Source organism: Naegleria lovaniensis, assembly GCF_003324165.1.
Source record: "Naegleria lovaniensis strain ATCC 30569 chromosome Unknown tig005, whole genome shotgun sequence".
Classification (NCBI taxonomy): domain Eukaryota; phylum Heterolobosea; class Eutetramitea; order Acrasida; family Naegleriidae; genus Naegleria; species Naegleria lovaniensis.
Window position 1 is genome coordinate 543,051 of NW_025407827.1, and position 12,591 is coordinate 555,641.

The 12,591-nt window shown below is 37.6% G+C and overlaps 7 protein-coding genes across 7 annotated transcripts; 3 read left to right on the forward strand and 4 right to left on the reverse strand.

The window, feature by feature from the left end:
• C9374_012615 (uncharacterized protein) lies at window positions 1-948 on the forward strand (the record flags this gene model as incomplete). Its single annotated transcript, XM_044688401.1, has 1 exon — window positions 1-948. The coding sequence occupies one exon, from the start codon at window positions 1-3 to the stop codon at window positions 946-948; it is 948 nt and encodes a 315-aa protein (XP_044554257.1).
• Window positions 949-997: 49 nt separating this feature from the next.
• C9374_012616 (uncharacterized protein) lies at window positions 998-2,614 on the forward strand (the record flags this gene model as incomplete). Its single annotated transcript, XM_044688402.1, has 1 exon — window positions 998-2,614. One exon carries the CDS (start codon window positions 998-1,000, stop codon window positions 2,612-2,614), a length of 1,617 nt encoding a protein of 538 aa, XP_044554258.1.
• A 7-nt stretch (window positions 2,615-2,621) lies between these two features.
• C9374_012617 (uncharacterized protein) lies at window positions 2,622-6,869 on the reverse strand (the record flags this gene model as incomplete). Its single annotated transcript, XM_044688403.1, has 1 exon — window positions 2,622-6,869. The coding sequence occupies one exon, from the start codon at window positions 6,867-6,869 to the stop codon at window positions 2,622-2,624; it is 4,248 nt and encodes a 1,415-aa protein (XP_044554259.1).
• Window positions 6,870-6,979: 110 nt separating this feature from the next.
• Window positions 6,980-7,371, reverse strand: C9374_012618 (uncharacterized protein; the record flags this gene model as incomplete). Its single annotated transcript, XM_044688405.1, has 2 exons — window positions 6,980-7,118; window positions 7,277-7,371. The coding sequence occupies 2 exons, from the start codon at window positions 7,369-7,371 to the stop codon at window positions 6,980-6,982; spliced, it is 234 nt and encodes a 77-aa protein (XP_044554260.1).
• Window positions 7,372-7,528: 157 nt separating this feature from the next.
• C9374_012619 (uncharacterized protein) lies at window positions 7,529-9,789 on the forward strand (the record flags this gene model as incomplete). Its single annotated transcript, XM_044688406.1, has 6 exons — window positions 7,529-7,698; window positions 7,798-7,932; window positions 8,014-8,293; window positions 8,373-8,802; window positions 8,862-9,003; window positions 9,051-9,789. The coding sequence occupies 6 exons, from the start codon at window positions 7,529-7,531 to the stop codon at window positions 9,787-9,789; spliced, it is 1,896 nt and encodes a 631-aa protein (XP_044554261.1).
• A 47-nt stretch (window positions 9,790-9,836) lies between these two features.
• On the reverse strand, window positions 9,837-10,979 carry C9374_012620 (uncharacterized protein; the record flags this gene model as incomplete). The annotated part of the gene is made up of 1 exon (XM_044688407.1): window positions 9,837-10,979. The coding sequence occupies one exon, from the start codon at window positions 10,977-10,979 to the stop codon at window positions 9,837-9,839; it is 1,143 nt and encodes a 380-aa protein (XP_044554262.1).
• A 278-nt stretch (window positions 10,980-11,257) lies between these two features.
• Window positions 11,258-12,529, reverse strand: C9374_012621 (uncharacterized protein; the record flags this gene model as incomplete). Its single annotated transcript, XM_044688408.1, has 1 exon — window positions 11,258-12,529. The coding sequence occupies one exon, from the start codon at window positions 12,527-12,529 to the stop codon at window positions 11,258-11,260; it is 1,272 nt and encodes a 423-aa protein (XP_044554263.1).
• Window positions 12,530-12,591: the final 62 nt, after the last annotated feature.

Sequence of the window (12,591 nt, forward strand, 5' to 3'; positions counted from 1 at the left end):
ATGTCGCAACAAGAGCCATCAAGTTCGCAACAACGACAACAACACCATAACGAAGCCACAACAACAACAACAACAGAACACAAAGAAGACTCTGAGAAATTTCTTCTCAAAATTCGTTTCTCTCACTCGGGTGAAACGCATTCCGTCTTATTAACGAGAGGTGCTGCAACCACGATCCAACAACTGATCAGGCTTATTACCGATCAATGTATTATGAAACATGAAAGCCTTCGGAATGAATACTCTCGAAAGCCAATCATGAGGCTCATTCATAATGGGCGTTTATTGACTGGAACCAATTCAAAACCAACTTCTCATGTAAATTCCGAGTTTTTGCCCATCTCTGTGTTTCATATTGAAAATCATTCTTTTATTCATTGTGCATTCTCGGAAAAGCAAAGTAATTCATCTTCTGTAAATAGTCAAAGCAATATTCATAATACCACACCTGTAGGAGCCTTCTATCAAGGTTTTGATGTTTTACTGAATGCAGGATTAGCACGAGAAGAAGTCAATGAAGTGCGAAGACAATTCTATGCCTCAAGAAGTAATCTAATAGACATGCATCGGAGAGGACAACTCACTCAGAATGACATGTATCAAATTGAGCAGGAATGGATGAATGAATCGAGCACAACAACTTCATCATCCTTTCCGACATCACCACCAACCACTGGTTCAACAGCAATTTCGCTTACACCTCAACAACAAGAGCAACAACAGCAATTACAGGAACAGCAGCGCAATGATCGTGTTGGAAATGTCTACACGTTCTTTCTAGGTGTGTTGCTTGGCTTTTTCTTTGGGATTATCACTGTTGTGGCATTGTTAGAGAGAAAGGCATTGTCAAAGAGGCTTGTTCTTGGAATTCAGATTGGTGTTGTCGCTAATATTGTTGTCTCTGTGTTCAGATATTATTATCCTAGTTTGTTGCCATACTTGTTGTAATGTTTTTAACATTCTTGGTGACCGAACTTTTGAAAAACAAATCACAAAAATGAAACGATTGCTGGATCACTTTTTGGGTGGCCACGTCAACGAAAGCAATCGAAAAAACCAAAAACTTTCGTCGGATTGCTTCTACATTTCAGTATTCTATCAAAATATACAATACAACAATGTAATTGAAATAGATGTCACTAAACCATTTCCAGCCTTCGATGAAATTGAAGCTAAATGTAGAACAATATGCGTCAATATGGATGAATCCAAAATAACCATCGAATATTTCACTAAACACGAGCCCTATATATTTTCGTTGACTGACGATCACTCTGTAAAACTAATGATTGAATTCTTTAAAAACAATCCCGATGAGAATAAGATGTTATATGTGGCATTTAGGGACTTATCATCATATCATCTTGATGATGAGCTTCAGAATGCCCTTGGTAATATGTATAGGAATGGTCGTGGAGTGAAAAAAGACGACGCGAAAGCGATTGAATGGTATCTTTTATCTGCTGGCAAAGGTAACCCTTATGCCGAGTGCAATGTTGGACATTGGCATGCTTCTTCCCGAAATTACCAATCTGCATTCGATTGGTACACAAAATCTGCCAGAAAAGGAAATATTGAAGCTCAATATGCTCTGGGTAATTTTTACCTCAATGGCAACGGTGTTGACAAAAGCATTACAACTGCCAAAAGTTGGTTTATCAAGGCAGCCAAATATGGTCATGTTGAAGCTCAACTGCAATGTGGTGATATTAATTACAACGAGTTAAATTATTCAGAAGCATTGAAATGGTATCACAAGGCTGCAGAACAGGGAAATTTGAAAGCTCAAATTCGCATTGGAGATTATTACAATGGCGTCACAAAAGATGTTCAACAAGCATTACAATGGTATACCAAAGCAGCAGATCAAGGAAGTTCAGAAGCATGTTTCAAATTGGGAGAAATTTATTTTGAACAACAAGACTACTCAAAAGCTGTTGCCAACTATCAATCTTCCGCAACCAAAAATTATCCAGAGGCACAAAATGCATTGGGATATATTTGCAATCTGAAAAAAGAATATCCAAAAGCTGTTGCTTGGTTTAACAAAGCAGCTGAGGCAGGACTTGCTGCAGCAATACACAATATAGCGAATTGTTACTTCAATGGAACTGGAGTAGAACAGAAATATACAGCTGCTTTTCAACATTTTAGCAAAGCTGCAGCAAAAAATTACAGTCCTTCTCAGGTCTGTTTGGGTTACATGTACAAACTTGGATATGGCACGCCTGTCAATTATGAACAGGCACGACACTGGTTTGAAAAAGCTGCTGATCAAAAGAATGCTGATGGTTGCTTTTTACTGGGCAACTTGTTTGAATACGGCTATGGTGTGGAACAAGATGATGCCAAAGCATTTCATTGGTTTAAAATGGCTGCCGAGCTGGGGAATATAACTGCTCAAACAAAAGTTGGAGATTGTTATGATCATGGTCGTGGTGTTGTTCAAGATTCAAATGAAGCGAATGTATGGTACTTGAAAGCTAAACAATGGGAGACCAAAACAGCGAGTGATGACAATTCTCTCAGTAGCGTTAACATTGAGGAGCCTGAAGGTAGCAGACTTCTGTCACTACTGAACCCAAATAAGGCCTTTAATTGTCGAAATCAATAACTAATATTTATTTCTGGAACAGCATTGGTATGAACGTATTACATTTGATCTCTTTCAATCTTTTGCTTGAATGTTCGTCTCCAATTTGTTCCAACACCAAAGCGGCTTCTTTTTCTCGATTTAACCTGAAGTAAAGAGCAGCAAGCTCATGTTTGTCAATTTTGTCGTCAGTCACTCTCACTCCAATCTTTGAATCCAGTAAAGTAGTGGCAATCAATGTGAGTCCAGTGTCTGCATACACTAGTGCCATGTACAGAGCACATGATGGGCATGCATCAATGCTATATGCCTGTTGTAGATAATGCAACGATCTCTCGTAATGGCCAGTGCTATAATTCAGAGCTCCGAGATTGTAATAGCATTCATATTTTGCCTTTTGTTCATCGTCACAATCACCGGCTTTTGCCAAGGCCTTTTCATAATAAACTTTAGAAAGGTCAAGATTTTGAGGTATCGACGAATTGCCAGCCCAATAAATGGTTGCTACGTTGAATAGAGCATCATAACTTTTGGATTTCTTGTAAAGCTCTAACTCTCGTTGTGGATCATAATTTCCCCAAAGTAAGGCAAGTTCAAACAGATCCGTATCATGCTCGTTGACTTTGCATAACCAATATTGAGCTTCTTCATGAAACTGGTTTTTACAAAAGAACTTGGCAATCTCAAATGTATTACGTTTAAGCTTAGGTGCAACCTGCAGAAACTGCCAGAAAGCAGCAGGGAGTTTGTGTGAAATTGGCTGCCAAATTCGAATCAACGTTGTTATAAGCTGATATCGTTCTAGTACGACCTCTGTTGCGTATGAGGGATTTCCGTTCAAAAGAATCACCATCAACCTACTAGGGAAAGATGAAGCAGAGTCTTGCGAAAAGTATTGCAATCCAGTCCCCAGCATATCATGCTTCAAGTACATTACACCCACATTGTGGTAAAATGAGAACTCCTGTGAGAATGTACTACATTCTGAAAAGAGTAAACTCATTTCTGTTGAAATGGGTTTGCTCAAGCATGGTAAATCTTCCAAAAAGTGACTTGTTGCATAGTAGTCATGAGTATTATTGATAAAGCCTGTACCGAGAAGCTCGAATACCCTGTTTTCGTCATGCTCCACTCCTAGACCTTCCGCATACAAACGTACCAGTATGGCCATATAGTATGGGTCTGAAGCAGAAAGGGATTGAACAACCTTAATCGAATGTTCATACAATTTGTGCTTCAACATGGCTGTTGCAAATTCTTCTCTGACGATTAAGGCACAGTCATCTCTGATAGTACAATACGGTTTGGCCAACTCATGCTGATTCAATTCTAAATAGGTTAAACCAAACTTGTATTGAGGGACTTCAAAACCTCGAGATTTGGAAAGTGTTAACAATTCTAAACATTCCTGAGGATGTTCTGGAAAACGCTGCAGTGCGTAATAATATGTGGCTTCAGGATATCGTGCGTCTTGAGAAGCGATGCGCAACCACTCCAGACACTCTTCATTCTCAGAGTTGACTTGATTATTCTGCTTATATTGGTTTGCAAAATAGAGAGTCGCATATTCCTTGTGAGCGTCTGGATGTTTTCCAATGCATTTCTTGTACCATTTCATTGCATTGTTAATGTTCTGAACTTGTTGGTAGTATTTTGCAAGTGTGAACATGATGTCAATATGAACGTCTATGGTACTCATGGTACTCGTTGTTTCTGAGGATGCAGCTGATGATAAGTCCATGGCAGATGATACTCCTTCTGACAAGGTATTTTCCTGTGATGGTGTTGGTTGAGAGGATAGGAATAGTTCATACCATTCAGCCCCTTTCCTTTGATTGGTTCGTGATGTTATGGTTTGGAAGCTGGAGTTTTTATCAACTGATCGATTTTCCCCTCTTCGTAAGAGTATATCTCCACACATTTTCATGGATGCCAAATGACCTAACGAGGCTGCACGTGTAAAGCATTCCAAATATTGATCATACAGATATTGGTTGGTTGAATGAAGTTCTTCTTGAAGTGATGACCGATGCTGCTCTTCTTCTTCGAGTAGTAATTGACCCAACACATACCAAGCATTGGAACATTCTGTAAAGGAAGGGCGTAATTGAGAAAGAGTCTCTCTCGCTTCCGACAGCAGACCCAGTGAGTGATAGAGAAGCCCGAGTGAGGCTGTTGCCTTCTCATACGAACAAGCACTACTTTTTTTGTAATAGTAAATAGCTGTTTGTTCGAATGAGGTCAGGGATGATGACGATGGTTTCAAGGAATAGGAGGTATCCTCTTGATCTTCATGCTTCAGAATGGCCATCATATTGAATAGTTCTGGATGAATCATTCTTGTCTTCGCATACCACTTGCCGAGTCGATGGAGAGCTTTGGGAAAATTCTCTTTCTCAGAAAGTTGTTGCAATAATTGAAAAGCCATTTGAAGATATTCTTGTTTCGAGAAGGTATCAGAGGATGAGTCCACTATTTCTTCTGATTGATTCTCGTTTAAATTCAAATCCCTTAATGCCAAGTATTCATAAATTTTCGCACACAAGTACTGATTGGAAGGTTCGTGAGAAAGATCTTTCAAATAGTGTAGAGCCTTGCGACGATCTCGGGAACATCCAAGGCCATGATAGAACATTTCTCCCAACATTTGTTTGACTTGAAAGGCGGCATCAGAACCATATTCTTCTTCGAGTTCATTCTCCTCATATTCTGAAATCAACGCGTTCAAGCAATCAAAAGCTAATTTGTATCGAGATTGGGCATAATAAATTGTTCCTTTTTCAAACCAAAGATACATGTCATCACAACGCTCAAAGTACTTTAAGGCCTTGTCGTAATCTTGAGGGACCTCTTTGTAACCTTTAAAGTAAATTTGACCCAATTCATAGTTTGCCATGTCAAAACTTAAACCAGTCTGTTCGAAATGTTGAACTGCTTTTCGGATCTGTTTTTCAGCCAAATAAATCATACCTAATCGGTAATGTGCTTTACGTTCAGAGTTGTGAGCAACTTGACGATACAGTTTCTTAATTTCTTTTCGGTAGTGATTCACCTCACATGGATAATACTCATGTTGATTGTTTTTGTCCGGTTTTGGATATTTGGTCTCTAATAACTTGGCATAGTGGTATTTCACTTCGTTTGAGAAAGATAAATGAGCTTTGAGACGTTGATGACTCCATACGAAAAAGTATTCAATTTTCGTCAATGAGTAGATCTTCTTGTTGAGGAAACCTTGTCGATGGTGTGACATTTGGTTTTTGGTTTTGTTCACAATTTTGGAATTACTCCATGTCATGTCATTTCCTGAAATGTTCAACAAGGTCAATTGGCTGCCAATTGTTGAATTGTACTTTTCATGATATTCAATTTCATTATCAGCAACTGACAATACTTTCACTTGCGGCAATGAGGAGAGTAATAGAAGGAAACCTTTTCTAGTGATTGCATTTTCATCTAATACCAAACAAGTGAGTTGAGAGGCCATATCACTCTTCACAAATTCATCAACACCACAATCAGTGATGTAATTCCCTACTAATGCGAGTACTTGTAGACTTGGATAGGCATTCGAAGTGATTAAACTCATACATTCATCTCGAACATAGTTGTTATTCAGACACAAGGTGTTCAAGTGTGGAAAATGAGCACGGCTTAATACATCCATCACTAACACGTCAACATTACATTTGATCAGATAGAGACTGGTCAATATGGTGAAAGGTACGTGTTTCAAATTATGGATTTCGTGTAAGCTGGCACAATATAAATGTTTGACATCTTTTAAATTACAATAATACTCTTTCACATGAAACTCTGGTAATTTGTTTACAAAGGCAGAAGAGGCAGAAGTGATCGAAAAGGTTGTGCTGAAATTACGAGGTTGCTTAATAAATATTGTGCACTTGTCTTGAATGTACACGTTCATGATGATGTTGTTAAATCGATGGCAGACAGCTCTAAGATTTATGTAATCATGTAATGAGAGGAAGGAACAAAGATCATGTGTGAATACATCATCTGACAAATTTTCTAACACATTATGAGATGGTTTGACGAATTTGATTTGTGGAAAGATTGGATCAAGTAAATCTTCCAACTTTCGTTTCTTTGTCCAAGTGAGATCGTCTTCTTCGTCATCGTCTTCTTCTTCAAAATAACTGTTTTCATCGTCATCATCACTGTTTTGATTTCTTTCTTCTTCGTCATCGTCGGTGTGTGAGAGAGAAGAAAGAGAAACTGCATCCGAGGTGTCACTGCTGTCACTGCGGTACATTTTTTCAAGAATTGTAATCCAAAAGCAGAAGGCCAGTTTATTGAAGGTGGATTTTATTGGAAAATTCAAAGAATCTAGCGTAAATAATTAGATTAAATTTTGGGATGAAATTACACATTGTGTACGTCTTCTTGTTCTTCGTCCTTGTCGGTAGTATTATATAACAACAATTTTTCAATGAGTTCAACGTGAGTGAGTAACATTCTTCTGCAACAATATCTTTTCAATCCTAGAGCGTTTAAAGCATCACTATTTAAATCATTCATCATCATAATTTTATCATCATCGGTCACCATAATCCGATCATTAAATTCGGGAAATAAATACATTGATAATTATTTAAAATTTAATTGAACCGAACATTTCATCCTCTTCACTCCCCACTCTTTCAATTTAACCATACTTACTTCTCAGGATATTCCGAGTTCAAAAGTTGAAGGTACTTGTCCCACTTGTTTCCGATAACTTTTCCACAAGTAAAGCAACGAACAGGTATGATCATTTTTTTTGAAGTTGTGAATTTGGTGAAGTCGTTAGACAAGTTTAAAGTACTCCAAACATTATCATCATTCTAATCTGTGTTGAAGAGGGTTTGTTTGTGTGTGGATGAAACAACTTCTTCTTTCATGAGATGATCTTCTACCATTCCTGTACAAAAAATGCAAAGCCTTGAATTTAGCCATTTCAGAACATCGCTGTTGTTGCTGTTCGTGATGATGCTGATTGCGCTTGAGACATTAACAGCTTCTGAAAGAGATGATTATGTGGTTCCTCCAATTCCTGTACAGCAAGCTCCATATGCGGAGTGGGCTCATCATCATTGGGTGTGGTAGGTTCAGTTTGATGATGATTTGAAATATTTCCTTTTTTAATGGTTTATCATGACGCACCTTGCTGATGAATGGACATTTCTTGTTTTTCTTACTAGGATTGACCACAATAGAGAAAATCAACAAGTTCTCCTTAATTTAGTCAATCGATATTTATCATTGGATATTCCAGTTGGTGCTGTGGACGTGGATTCCGAATGGAGTACTGGAATTAATAATTTTGTGGTCGATAAGTAAGTTAAAACTGTTCATGAACAGATTGGATTTCAATGAGCGAACTGCCCCATTTCAAAATATATCCTGCTCTTGCACAGAACCAAGTTTCCAAACTTTTATCAATTCGTGAAACAATTGCACTCGATGAATGTCAAAGTCATTTGCTGGACTACTTCTGTCGTCGACACCGACTCACCCAACTATAACGAAGGAAAACAAAAAGGATACTATTTGAATGATGGAGAAACTGTGAAATGGTGGCATGGAAGAGGAAGTTTTATTGATTATTCAAATCCAGATGCTGTCAATTGGTGGCACAAGCAATTGGATAATGTGTTAATTTTGAATCAAACGGATAAGGAGGGTATTGATGGATGGGTAGGTTGTTTTACTGTACAGTATTCATCATCATTACCCAAATTGTTCATCAAATTCCTCTGAATCCCATTCAACACAGAAATGTGATGGAACAGACCCTTATGTTTATGAGTTTATTTACATTTATGGTAAAAAAGGACACATCTCAGAACGTGAATATGCTGACATGTATTATCGAGACTTTTTCTATTACACAAAACAAGTCAGAGGAGATGGTCTCATCATGGCTAGACCAGTCGATTCGTATTTTGGAAAGGTATTTCTAGACTTTGCTCCAAGAGATGTTGTTTTTAGTGGATGGGTAGGAGACCAAGATCCAACATTCCAAGGTATGCAAGATGCTTTGTTAAACATGTTCCACTCGGCATGGAATAAGTATGTTGGATTTGGAAGCGATATTGGAGGATATAGAGGTGGACAGAAACGTGAATTGGCTGTGTTTATTCGATGGTTCCAAATGGGTGCCTTCAACAGTTTGATGGAAAATGGTGGAGATGGTCCTCATGAACGTAGGTAGCATCACTCGATTCTTCAAGTGAAAATATTCTAATCATCATTGATACCATAGCTTGGAACTATGATGATGCCACAACAAATGTGACAAGTATTTACAGAAAATATGTTCATATTCACTATGAGCTTAATCCATTCTTTTACTCTACTGGTATTGCTGCTTATAACAATCATCAAAGTATCATGAACCCACTGGCGTAAGTATTGCAAATATCATGAGAAAATATTAACAACTTCTCCTCAGATCGTGGACACTATTCACACCTGACACCTGGTCATATATATTAGGAAAGGACATTCTTGTCACACCAATGCTGAGTGCATCTCCAAATGTTGTGGTTACATTCCCAACTGGTAAATGGATTGATTATTTCAATCATGATGTAGTATTTGATGCAAGCGGACCTGCTGTTTTTAATTACTCGACATTTGAGCAATTTCCAGTTTTCTACAGAGCAGGAAGCATCATTCCTCTTAATATTACCACTGATTATGTCAATACTTTTGGAAATTCTAAAACTCATGGTGGTTATCTTACTCTTGCTATTCACTATCCTTCCGAAAATAGCGAAAATGAGCAAACTATTTACTCACACGGAATTCATGTAAAGTATCAAAGAGATGCTTCTTCGAGTGTCATGAAAATTTCAATTTCAGCCCCAAACAATTTTAGAAGCGATTACAAGAATTTGAAAATCATGTTAGACATCCGAGGATTGCGATCAAGCAGCAAGAATGGATTCAAGATTTCACAATATTCATTCTACGAACAAAAATATGTGGATATACCACAATATAGTTCTGTGAAGGAATTTTCAAAGGCAGGCAAATATGATGTGTTTGGAGGTTTTCTACAAAGTCCTGTGACCACTTTTGACACTATTGACAAAGTACAAAACAATCAAAAACTCACTCTTAAACATGAACCTCTCTTAATCAAGCTTCATGAGCTTGTGAGAGGAGTTGAATTGGTTATTCAATAACAACAGTTCATTCATGTAATAATTTCTGTTCTCATACAATCATCAATTTATTTTAATGACGAGTTGTAATCGTTGATTAGTCTTTCTAGCCGTTTCAAATGTCCCAATTTTTTCACACCAATCTTTTCTTTAAGGTCACTCGTGGAAAATTGCCTTATTTGTTCCATTCGAAATAATTTCATTTTCGAAAAACTTTTAACATATTCTGACAAGTCGTTTTGCTTTAAAACATGTTCAATGAGAGTATTCTCATCCCAACTTTCTTGAGAGCTGTACTCAATGAGTTTGCCAATTATTAACGTTTTAAACTCTTCTGTCTTTGTAAAATGTGGCATAATTTCATTGTTGTACTGCAAAATCACAATCGTGTTCAATGTATTCAAACAGTTTCGGACTCGCTCTCTCAAATCCTTAACGTCCACACTCGTATGCCAATCATTGCAAGAATTGTATTCAGAACCAACACTCGCTCGAAATGTTCGTGAAACTGCCGAACAAGTTGACGTGGGAGAAAGTGGTGACGCAAGTGATCGAGAAGAACAAGTAGAACTAGAGCTTGTAATGGAGAGTCTTGGTCTTTGTACAGTGTCGAGTCGAGTGATCTCATTCAAAACTTTCTGAATTTGATCTCTGATTTGAGAAGGAACGTTCATGCAATGTGCACTTTCGAGGTTCAAAAATTTGTTATAAATGGTTTGAATTTCATCAAAGAGTAACCAATCATTAGCTTTTGAAGTGATCGAGTTGGTGTCGATCAACATGAATGAATCAAAATCATCGTCATACTCAATAGAACGATCCCTAGAACAGCTTCGTTTGTGACAAACCTGTTGCCTCATTTGAAATTCTCTTCTCAATTCAAGAAATGTCAAATATTCTTCATTCTGTCGTTGTCGAAGATAATCTCGAAGAAGATCAAGAGCTTGTTGATCCTGAAGTTCCAACAATGTTTCGATCGAATAATACTTTTTGATTTTTTCTCGACTAGGCGATGACTCAGTGGACGGATCATTCACTTCATAATGAAACGAATGCAATAATAATTGCAAAGAAATCTTATTAGAAGTCAATGAATCATAACTATTGTTTTTTACTCGCATGTCCACAGAGTTTGAGCGAGTGGCCGATGACGTGCCGCTGCTACTGTCTTTGCTTGACTTTATTTTGGAGAATCGTCTCAGGAAGATCATGTTCTATTTTTTCAATCATGCCAGCAACTCGAACGACATTAATGGCGAGGTTGTCTTGTTATGAGATCAAACATGTCACATCACATCTTCAAAGAACGAAAATGGCCTGCCGACCATAAGAGATTAACCAAAAAACGAGAATTGTGATCTTGGTTCATTATCGGCTTGGTAAATTTGGCACTTACTATTCATTATCAGTTTCTATAACAAATATAATAAATGGCGTTTTGATATCAGAGAGAATATGGTGTATTGTTTTCGATTTCAATTGTATCTGATCACTGCAGATCCATATCAATGACAATCTTTCCTACTGCATGTTGTGACTCAATCACATGATGTGCTTCCTTAATTTGTTCAAACTTGAAAATACTCAGTGGTAATTTCTCAGCCATGACATGTGACTCTTGAATTTTAGATATGGCCACTTGTTCCAATAATAATTTAAAATATCTCTCTTGAGTGACATCAAACGTTGCCAAATTGAACACTGGATAAGAATTGGAAATTAATGCTTTCACTTTTGTACTTAACATCAAATAAGCCATTTTGAGTAGATTTGTGAAATTCAATGTATCAATGCCTGGTGGATTCACAGTTGTGAAAATAGTTCGACGATTGAAAGATGCATCATGACATGTCAAATGACGACAAACATCATCATAGTAATAATAACCACCATAACAATCCAACACAAAATCCACAAATTCAATTCCATGATCTTTTCTTAATACTTGACAAACACTTGGTAACTCACTCGAATTTTCATGAATCGTTTGAGGTCCATTCTTTGCACTAGTTTTCATATAATCCAGCACGACATTGGCACCCAATTCTGAAACTGTCTTTTCATTCTTTCCAGAACACACTGCAAATAATTTGATATTCAAGAATCGAGCGAGAAACGTCTTGATCAACATGATACTCATACATCCAATGCCTCCACTCGCTCCAATCAGTAAGATGTTGAAATTTGGTTTCAATTCTGAATCAGACTCAGGCTGAGAAGAAGAACTTGAAGACTCTTCCCTCTGCATTATGTTTTGAGATTCCCTCTCAATGATGGGTGCAATCATGGGATGAGTTTTAAAAGCCTCAATCATGGTCAGTCCAGCCGTTGGAAAGGCACTCGCTTGAACGAAACTCAATTCTTTTGGTTTCAACGTACATTCACTCTCCTCAAAGACTGCATATTCAGCAAAGGTTCCGTTTCTATTGCCTGAATAGCAACCAACGACAAAGTCTCCTTCTTTGAATTTCTGAACTTTGGAACCGGTTCGGACGACTTGTCCGGAACCATCTTTGCCCAACACTGCTGGAAACTTGACGGGATAGAGTAGTTTGGCACATCCATTACGTGTTTTATAGTCGGCTGGATTGATTCCGATGGCTTTAATACGAACCAAGAGTTGAGTTTCGGTGAGAAGGGACGGAATCGGTTCATCTTGTTTCAGAATGAAATCAGGAGTATCACAATAATTTTCAACAATATGAGCTTTCATCACAGTTGTGGGTACCTGTGAAGAGATGGTTGTTGTTGTGGTTTCCATGTTGATGATAGTGAGATTTTTAGAAAAATTTGGAGTAATATTGTTTTTTTGAATGAAATCAA